The 10,769-nt window shown below is 37.1% G+C and overlaps 2 protein-coding genes across 2 annotated transcripts; both read right to left on the bottom strand.

Annotated features, from left to right (window-relative positions):
- Window positions 1–86: 86 nt before the first annotated feature.
- LOC124398253 lies at window positions 87–4,404 on the bottom strand. Its single transcript, XM_046868342.1, has 2 exons — window positions 3,688–4,404; window positions 87–738 (listed from the first exon to the last, which is right to left on the bottom strand). The coding sequence occupies exons 1-2, from the start codon at window positions 4,321–4,323 to the stop codon at window positions 88–90; spliced, it is 1,287 nt and encodes a 428-aa protein (XP_046724298.1). The 5' UTR covers window positions 4,324–4,404; the 3' UTR covers window position 87.
- Window positions 4,405–7,558: 3,154 nt separating this feature from the next.
- On the bottom strand, window positions 7,559–9,189 carry LOC124398388 (claudin-4). Its single transcript, XM_046868541.1, has one exon. It carries the CDS (start codon window positions 9,006–9,008, stop codon window positions 8,445–8,447), a length of 564 nt encoding a protein of 187 aa, XP_046724497.1. The 5' UTR covers window positions 9,009–9,189; the 3' UTR covers window positions 7,559–8,444.
- Window positions 9,190–10,769: the final 1,580 nt, after the last annotated feature.

Below are 10,769 nucleotides of genomic sequence, written 5' to 3'. Positions count from 1 at the left end.
GTAACTGTAATAGACACACTGGAGAATAAATTGAGTATTTATTTTACCAGTCCACTAAACCAATCCAAAATTCATATGGAGTTTTCCTTAAACATAAATTTTGTTGTTGTTGCTGCTCACTGCAGATCTGGCTGGAGAGTATCTCACGTTATAGACAGGTTCATCTTTTGGAGGGCATGAGGTACAGAGCAGGGCTCCACCTGCAATGAAAAGTGCAGCACATCCAAAGCCAATATAAAGACAAGGTCCCAGTTCTCGCTTCTGAGCATCCGTAAGGGCTGGGTTGTAAAAGTTCCTGATGACATCGTTTGAGGTCCAGCACACTGGAATGAGAACAAGAATCCCTGTGATGATAAAGATGATTCCACCAGCGACAGAAATCTTAGCCTTAGCATTCTCATCCTCTACACAACTTGTGCATTTGCCGCCGATGACGGTGACAATAATTCCAAAGATTCCAACAACAAGGGCAACGATGATCAAGGCTCGAGCGGCCTGCAGATGTGCAGGAAGAATCAGGAGGGAGTCGTAGACCTTGCACTGCATCTGGCCTGTGGTTTGAACCACGCAATCCATCCATAATCCTTCCCAAATGATCTGGAAAGTCACAATGTTGGCGCCGACAAAAGCCGTCATCTTCCATGCGGGTAAACCGCAGATGACAATGGTGCCCACGTAGCCAATCATTGCCAGAATGAGGCCCAAAAGTTGAAGTCTCTGGGATACCATTTTGCGAGATTATCTGTCCTCTGTGAATGTATGCAAAGTCTGAGTCCAGTTTTGACTGACTGTTTGCTTTAGTGAATTGGGAGGAGTGTTGACATGGACATTTGCTATTGCTGTGTGAAACCAGTTTTTTGTTATTCCAGTCAGACTTGATTCCTGTTATGCAGAAAACACATTTTCACTGATGCAAATCTTTACATTCTCTTTACAACCTGGCTAAATTATACAGGTCTGGAGATAGCTGATCTGAAAAAATTCTAGTAGAAAATTATTTGACATTTGATCTGCAAATTATAAACACAGTTTTAGTGAACGAAAGCATGACTATTTCCCTGAAAGTGAAAGTGACTCTGGTTTGCTGTTGGTCCCCCCCTTCCTTAAAAACTGTGATAAGACCTGCTGATGTATTTGTAATCACTGGTTGGTTCAATCAGTGTTCCAAATAAAAAGATGCGAACTATCAAGGTCGCAAGTTTCAAGGTCGCAAGTATAAAGGTTCCACTGTACTGTATTGTCAGATGGACTGGTTAGAATATTTCAGAAGCTGTTGATTTACTGTTATTTTAACAAAAAATAAATAAAATATAAAATATGTTTAGAGTTTGTGTATAATAGTGCAAAACACATCTGGTGAGCATCAGTTCTGTGGGCTGAAAGTCAATAATAATGATAAATGTCAGAGCAGAATTACCAGATGGGCCACCAAACTGGATAACCATGTCAGGATGACATTGATTAGAGAAGCTGCCAAGAGCCCACAGGCAACTTTGAAGGACCTACAAGTCTTTATGGCTTTGACTGGTCAGTCTGTGCATGTGGCAACTATCCCACAATCTTTAAACAAGAAAGTGTGTGTCAAGAAACAAGGCTTTCCTTATAAAGGGCCATACTCAGTCTCATTTGTGCTATGCCAAATCACACATGATGTCATCTGGCGAAAGGTGCTATGGTCTGATGAAATTAAAAATGATCTTTTTAGACTGAACCCTAAGCACCATGTTTGGTGAAAAGAAAACACAGCACTTCATCCAAACACACCATACCTACTGTGAAGCATGGTGGAGGAAGCATAGTGTTGTGGGGGTGTTTCTCTCCAGCAGGGTCTGGGCAATTGTTTAGGATTAAAGAGAGAATGGAATGCTGGCATTACATCCAAATTTTGAGGAAAATCTGCATCCTCTTTAATAAACAGCTGAATATGGGCAGGTGATACACCCTCCAATATGACAATGATTCTAAACATTCAATCAAAAGAACAACACAATGGCTGAAGGACAGGAAGGTGAATGTACTTGAGTGGTCAGTTCAAAGCCCTGTCTTAAATCTCATAGCAAATCTGTGAATCTACTTGAAGAGAGCAGTTCATTGCCACTCACTATGAAATTTGACTGGACTTAATCAAGACTGCAATGAAGAATGGACAACTATTCCCCAATGAAGGTGTTCGAAGCTAGTACAGACATCTCCAGCAAGATTAATGGCTGTAATTAAAGCAAAAGGAGGCTCTACATATATATAAAATCCATGTATGTATGCATTTATGAATTTATGTATGTAAGGGAGTCTACCATATATCATAGATGTCATGTACTTCTACTGTGTCAGTCTCAAATGCTGTGTTCATTGTAGCCTGATATTCCTGTTCTTTACTGCTAGGAATTAAATGTTATCTACTGTTGTAGACCATCCACCATAGGGTTTGACATGTTGTGCCCTCTAGGTGCTTTTCTGCATGCCTTTGTTGTCAAGCGGGGTTATTTTAATAACTGTACACTTCCTGCCAGCTCAAAACAGTCCAGAATTGTCCTCTGATCTATTTCATCACCAAAGCATTTCCTTCAGCAGAACTGCCGCTCACTGGGTGTTTTTCTTTTAGCACAATTACAGGTAAACCCTAGAGACTGTTTGGCATAATAAGACCAGTAAATCTGAGTTCTGACCTATTTAAACCCGACAGACTAACACCAATATATATTATAGGGTCAAAAAATTATGATCACGTTTTTTCCCCTATTTTAGTCACATAAATATTATCTAAAGCTCTTTTATCTGTATCAGCCTGGTGTCATGTTTTGCAATGCTGTCATTTGATTGGCTGAATGAATAAGGGCATGAATGTGCAGGTGTACAGGTGTTCCTTATAAATTGGATGGTGTATATGATCTATCTGCAAATTATATACAAATTACAGAGTCATAATTAGTTGTAATAAAACAAAAAAAATAATAAAAAGATTTTTTTTAATAAAACTACTTTTTTTTTTATAAAACTACTTTTTTATACTTGATTATTTCTGACTGACAACAAATGCCCTACTATTTTCAAAGGTTTTTGCATTACAGAGGTTAATTATATAGAGATTTGATTGCTTCAGGAACTATTATGTTTTTATCGCTTCCAAACACGTATAATATCTTACAGTTCTGATTTTAACAACAGAATTAACACAAGATTAATTCAATAAAAATTCTTTAGAATCATAAAATCAATTTCACCTACACAGGTGTGAACATAACTATTATATTTTTTCAAATTCAGTAAACAAATTGCACTCAGTTTCGATGTGATCTGTTATCTTTAATAAATATAATAGTAACTTTCTAATACACAAAAGCCTGTTTAACAATTGTTAACAAATTAAACAAAAAAAAGAAAGCTAAATATTATAATTAATTGTAAATATTATTGTACCATGCTGTGCTTGATAATTATTTTCTTTGAATATAATTATTACTTCTTAGATACTACAAAAAAGCCTACAACATAATAATTAAAATTTACAAGTTTTGATTTCATGTGAAAATCCTTTGATGTTCAGCAATAAGCCCATGTAGATGGACCAGGGGAGCACTTTCCATACCACAAATAGATTTTAGGCTAAGACATGAAGCATAGTGCTAAGCTCTGACTAAGTTGATCATTTTGCCAGTTCAAGAACTGATTGTGCATTTGTTTTTATACATAAATTTTGTTGTTGTTGCTGCTCACTGTAGATCTGGCTGGAGAGTATTTCACGTTATAGATATGTTCATCTTTTGGAGGGCATGAGGTACAGAGCAGGGCTCCACCTGCAATGAGAAGTGCAGCACATCCAAAACCAATATAAAGACAAGGTCCCAGTTCTCTCTTCTGGGCATCCGTAAGGGCTGGGTTGTAAAAGTCCCTGATGATAGCGCTTGAGGTCCAGCACACTGGAATTACAACAAGAATCCCTGTGATGATGAAGATGATCCCACCAGCGACAGAAATCTTAGCCTTAGCATTCTCATCCTCTACACAACTTGTGCATTTGCCGCCGATGATGGTGACGATCATTCCAAAAATTCCAACAACAAGGGCGACGATGATCAAGGCTCGAGCGGCCTGCAGATGTGCAGGAAGAATCAGGAGGGAGTCGTAGACCTTGCACTGCATCTGGCCTGTGGTTTGAACCACGCAATCCATCCATAATCCTTCCCAAATGACTTGGAAAATCACAATGTTGGCGCCGATAAAAGCCGTCATCTTCCATGCGGGTAAACCGCAGATGACGATGGTGCCCATGTAGCCAATCATTGCCAGAATGAGGCCCAAAAGTTGAAGTCTCTGTGATATCATTTTCCTACTTGTATTAAGGAGAGGGTTAGCTTTGTCTGTCTGTCTGTCTGTCTGTCTGTCTGTGAAAGCATACGATGTCTGTGTCAGCTAATGCCTGGCCTGTACACTTTATTAAAAAGGGAGGAGTCTTTGTTTGAAACCAGTTTTAAGCTTTTCCAGTCAAACTTGATTCCTGCTGTCCCATGCGACAGCAAAAATACTTTCACTTATGCTAAATAGTTACAGGATGCAGATCTGTGCTGATTATTGGGGAAGCGGCCCTGAATATGTCACTGAAACCTATCCTTGTCCAGGTGAATAATTTGACTGCCAACATTGTTGTAGTGAAAAGAGTAAAGTTGCAGTTCAGATTTAGACTTTGGCTTTGTGTGGCAGCATCGGTATCGGTGTAGTGTGGAAAATCGGCACCTTTTTACCTTTCACATACCATTATTTATGAATAAAAATCACAATCCAAACTATAGTTTCAATCTGGAACAAAGTTCTAGTGATGGAAACAAGACTATTTAACATCTTTTTTGTTAAGTTTAGTTTTTATTTAAAAACAGTTTAAAAGATTTTAATCTTCAACTTAAGAACATAAAAAGTGAGCAGCTTGTTATCTTTATTTATTGTTATTTTTACCGGTTAGCTACCGTAATTTCTGGACTATAAAGCGCACCATATATAAGCCGCACCCACTGAATTTTACAAATATTTTTATTTTTAACATAAATAAGCCGCACCTGTCTATAAGTCTTACACACGGTGTAACGGGTGAAATATGTTGCACTTCCTTTAGGAGCATAGCGGTATTTTGGGAATAGCATGCCACTGCATTTTCCTGGTATTACTGCGTGTGTTCAAGACGAGGATTATGTCCTTATTATTTTCTGATGCTGACTAAGCTTGTTTAACAAAAAAATGAAGACCTTGACTTTCTGATATCCCAAAATAAAAGTATTGTGTGTATACAGTGTGTGTATATATATATATATATATATATATATATATATATATATATATACTGTATATATATATATATATATATATATATATATATATATATATATATATATATATATACTCACAGTTAGTAAAGTTCTAAAAATAATTTCTACTCTTAAATCTTATCTCATTTTGTGCAACATTTCATGTTGCTCAGCAATTGGAGCTCATTATGTTGCTTCTTGAAATATTATATGTATAATTAGAATGGCAATTTGTAATTGAAATGATCTAGATTTCTGGGAGCACAATAAACTTCACAAAAGAACACACAGAATAGAGCTACAAAGGCTTTTGATCAAATTTCCTGATCATTTAACCAGTCCATAAAAGTGAACAAGCAACTAAACATATCTGTTTTATATTTAATCAGTGATGCTGCTTACTGTACATCTGGCCTGAGAGTATTTCACATTACATCTTTTGGTGAACTTGAAGCAGGGCTCCACCTGCAATGATATTCAGCATCCTAAGCCTGTATAAAGATTTGGCATCCATAATAGCAGGATTGTAACAGTTCCTTGTGATGAAATATAAGGTCAAACACATTGAAATGTGAACAAAAATCTCTTTGATAATGAAAATGAGACCAGTAGTGATGACAATCTTAGTTAGTGTATTTGTCTCAAATGATAGTTATTATCATTCTAAAAACTCATACAACAAGGGCAGCAATCATCAAAGCTTAAGCTGCCTGCAGATGCACAAGACGAAGAGAGAGATATACACTCACCGGCCACTTTATTAGGTACACCTTACTAGTACCGGGTTGGACCCCCTTTTGCCTACAGAACTGCCTTAATCCTTCGTGGCATAGATTCAACAAGGTACTGGAAACATTCTTCAGAGATTTTGTTCCATATTGACATGATAACATCATGCAGTTGCTGCAGATTTGTCGGCTGCACATCCATGATGCAAATCTCCTGTTTCACCACATCCCAAAGGTGTTCTATTGGATTGAGATCTGGTGAGTGTGTAGGCCATTTGAGTACAGTGAACTCATTGTCATGTTCAAGAAACCAGTCTGAGATGATTTGTGCTTTATGACATGGCGCTGGAAGTAGCCATCAGAAGATGGGTACACTGTGGTCATAAAGGGATGGACATGGTCAGCAACAATACTCAGGTAGGCTGTGGCGTTGACTCGATGCTTAATTGGTACTAATGGGCCCAAAGTGTGCCAAGAACATATCCCCCACACCATTACACCACCACCACCAGCCTGAACCGTTGATACAAGGCAGGATGGATCCATGCTTTCATGTTGTTGACGCCAAATTCTGACCCTACCATCCGAATGTCGCAGCAGAAATCGAGACTCATCAGACCAGGCAACGTTTTTCCAATCTTCTATTGTCCAATTTTGGTGAGCCTGTGCGAATTGTAGCCTCAGTTTCCTGTTCTTAGCTGTCAGGAGTGGCATCCGGTGTGGTCTTCTGCTGCTGTAGCCCATCCGCCATAAGGTTCGACGTGTTGTGCGTTTAGAGATGCTCTTCTGCATACCTCGGTTGTAACGGGTGGTTATTTGAGTTACTGTTGCCTTTCTATCAGTTCGAACCAGACTGGCTATTCTCCTCTGACCTCTGGCATTAAAAAGGCATTTGCGCCCACAGAACTGCCGCTCACTGGATATTTTCTCTTTTTTTGACCATTGTCTGTAAACCCTAGAGATGGTTGTGCGTGAAAATCCCAGTAGATCAGCAGTTTCTAAAATACTCAGAACAGCCCGTCTGGCACCAACAACCATGCCACGTTCAAAGTCACTTAAATCACCTTTCTTCCCCATTCTAACGCTCGGTTTGAACTGCAGCAGATCGTCTTGACCATGTCTACATGCCTAAATGCATTGAGTTGCCGCCATGTGATTGGCTGATTAGAAATTTGTGTTAACAAGCAGTTGGACAGGTGTACCTAATAAAGTGGCCGGTGAGTGTATATAACCCTTAAACTGCAGCTGGCCTGTGGTCCAGTGTCAATAAACCTTTTCACTAGATAAAAACACTGAATAATAACTCTGTTGTCTCTGATAAAAGCTGACGCATTCCAGGAAGGTAAACAACAGGTAAATATGGTGCCACCAACGAAGCTAATCAGTGCCAGAACAAGGCAAGGATTTGAAGATTCTGGGTTAATATTTTGCTGTATCCTTTTGTCTGTAAAACCAGTTTGTATTTTCCATTACTCTTACTAAGTAACATATATTTGACTCTATCTAACAATTATAATGAAATGTAAATGCTTACTATTTAGGTCATTCACCAAACTGCATGTATAGACATTTTATTATTCCGCTAAACAATGTCATCTGAGGTATGTTTTTAAAAAAACAAAATAATATAAATGTATTTACAGAAATATTATTTAGATAGCATAGACTCATGATTACATACAATTATGATTACATTACAAGTGCCATGATTTGTGTTCCTACAAAAGTATTCATAATAATCAAGCAGTGTAGTGAGTGGGTGAAGAAAGTGGGGTGCATATAAACACTGCGAGCACTGAGACATATATATTTTCTTTCCTTAATTTGCCATCATCAACACTTTGTTTGGGAATCCAGGTGGAATTCATGACAAACTGTAAAAAAGAGTTAAATATTCAATGACACCCCTGTGTTTTTTAATGCAACACAGGTTACGTATTTGGTATCAGTATTTGTTATAAAATCAAGAAATACCAAAAAAAACATGAACTTGCACTCATATTCAGTCTGGAAAAAAATTGAATTGATGCATCATTGTAGCGTCAATTCCTTTAAGTCTCAGAATGGGAAAGGAACTTTGCTTACATTTTACAGTGTTTTTCACCTCACTGACCCCAATTGTAATTGTAGTCTAAATAAAAATATATAAATATATATTTTTTTTACAAGAAACTTACAAAAAAAATTAAAAACTGTTTTGTGTTTGTGGCAATCCCAAGAGAAATCGCTTAATAAGTATAAGTGAGATCTCATTATTTGTCAATTATATTAATTGTTCAAGTTCCATTTAATAAATTTTTAAATAACCACAACATTAAAACCATGTCATTCTAAAAACTTTAACATTTTCAGTCACAATTTTTAAACCAGTAAGAAATGGAGCTCCTTCATTCTTCATTAAAATGTGTGCCTTTTGTAAAGCTCAGCAGCTGTTGTTGTATGTGCTGATGAACAGTCCTCCACCTAATACTTGAAGGAATCCAGCTACCCATCCAATATAGATGCAGGCCCCCAATTCTCCTTTGCTTGCTGAGATGACTTGAGGATTGTAGAAGTTCTGGATGGTGGTATATGCTGACCAGCTGACAGAGATCAAACAAAGAATCCCTGCAATAATGTAGACCACCCCGGCTACTATACCAATCTTGGCTTTCTTATTCAAATCATCACGGAGAAAGTTGGTATATCTGGTCCCGACAACCGTTAAGCCAATGGCGAAAACACCAGCAGCAAGCGATACGCAGATCAAGGCCCTAGTAGCCTGGAGGTATTGAGACAGAGCCAATATAGAATCGTACGCCTTGCACTGCATGTGTCCAGTGCTCTGCAGCACGCAGTTCATCCACAAGCCTTCCCAGTAAATCTGCGCTGTCACAATGTTGGCTCCGATGAATGCCGACATCTTCCACATGGGCAAGGCAGCTATCAGGATAGTTCCTAGGAAGCCCAACAAAGCCAGAATGGCTGCCAAGATTTGCCGTCCCATATCTTTCAAATATCTCTGCCGACTTCTGCAGTTTTCACACCAAAATCAAAGTATGAGATAAAAAAAGCAGTGAGAGTGACTCGCTTTGGAAAAGTATTCTAGTTGTTTGTGATAAATGTTTTGAAGTTTGGAAGGAAGGAAGAGGTGGAGTTTATGTTTATCAGGCCTCCAGTTTCCTGCTTGACTTGATTCCTTATTGTATGCTTGCAGTAGAGAGAAAGAGGGTAGGGAGGAGAGAGAGAGAGAGAGAGAGAGAGAGAGAGAGAGAGAGAGAGCAAACAAGTATGTGCGCTATATAAAAAAGAGAACACAAGAGCAGCTCAGAGAATGTGGGAATAGAGCTGAAAGAAAAGACTTCTTTGTTCATCCCAGCGACAGGTATCAAAATTCCTTTTTAGTGTTCCTGTGACCTGAAAATCATTAAGCGAAGCACCAAGCCCAATGTGGGCACAGCAGGATTTAAAAGTACATTTCTGTTTGCACCGATGGGCAATGTAGTATCAATCTATTTATTTACAGCTAAATCTCTCTTAATGCATAGAATGCCCAATATGGGAAAGTGTAATTCTTGCAAAAAAGCAGGACTGTACAAGGATTTTTTATGGTATGCTGGTGCTATACAATATATATATATATATATATATATATATATATATATATATATATATATATATATATATATATATAATGTAAAAGTAAGGCAGTGCAAATAATATTTCCCAAAACAAGCTTCCCTTTATAGTGACTGGATGTTTATAGCTTGAAGCTTGTATCCTTTCACATTTTTATTTGGGATCATCAAATCCAAATGATATTAAATATCTATGATAATCTAAAGTAATGTATGCCAGTGTGTTCCAAAATAAAAAAAAAAAAACATTTTCATATAGTAAATGCAATTATTATTTAGTTTTATGATTTTTAAAAGAACTACATTATCCCATGCATTAAGAACATAATAATGAAAAAGAACAATGATTTCAGAATGTAGTATGAAAAAAAACATTAGGAAATACTTCCTTTATGATACCACAATATACTGATACTGTAGTGCTTTTAAATCCTCAAGTCTCAGTTGTCGAAAGTTGGTAATAATTTTTGTTTTATAACTATATCTATGACAGTAATTCTGGCTGCATGCCTATTTACAGGTTTATATCCACACATTCCTTCACAGGAGCCATCATGGCAGATTCTCCACATTCAATTTAAATAGTTTAATATTACAATAAACTTCATTAATTAAGCAAGTTTATTTTTTTTTCTTACTACAACTGTAGCCTAAATAGAGAAGTGCAGCTGAACTGGTGTTTATAATAATTAGCTAGCATTTTTTATAAACACTGTACATATTGACCATTTTTTATTTATAAAAATGTTGACTTTTTTTTAAACTACATCTTTGTCTGCAAAATACAACTGGAGCATAGAAAACATTTGTCTCCACCTTGTCCATTTGTATAGCCTTAGTAATTCAGTACTGAGTATCTACAAGGCTATATAACTAACAATGTAATTTGAGACACACATGTACATAAAGGAATTTGGGCGAGATTTTAGTTTCAGGCTACTGAGGCTATCACTGACAGATCATTCTGAATAAAAAGATTTGAGCCACATGGAGAATCCTGATCTATGGAAAGGTTGTTTATAAGTTGAAATATTATATATTTAAAGATCTATCCGAAATCCGAAAACAAAATAAATTCGAAACCAAAATAACAAATTCAAAACTAAAATAACAAATCCGAAAACAAATTT

The sequence above is a fragment of the Silurus meridionalis genome, chromosome 15, assembly GCF_014805685.1.
Source record: "Silurus meridionalis isolate SWU-2019-XX chromosome 15, ASM1480568v1, whole genome shotgun sequence".
In the NCBI taxonomy this organism is placed as follows: Eukaryota; Metazoa; Chordata; class Actinopteri; order Siluriformes; family Siluridae; genus Silurus; species Silurus meridionalis.
Note: the sequence above shows the minus strand (reverse complement) of the source record. Positions and strands in the feature narration are given on the sequence as shown.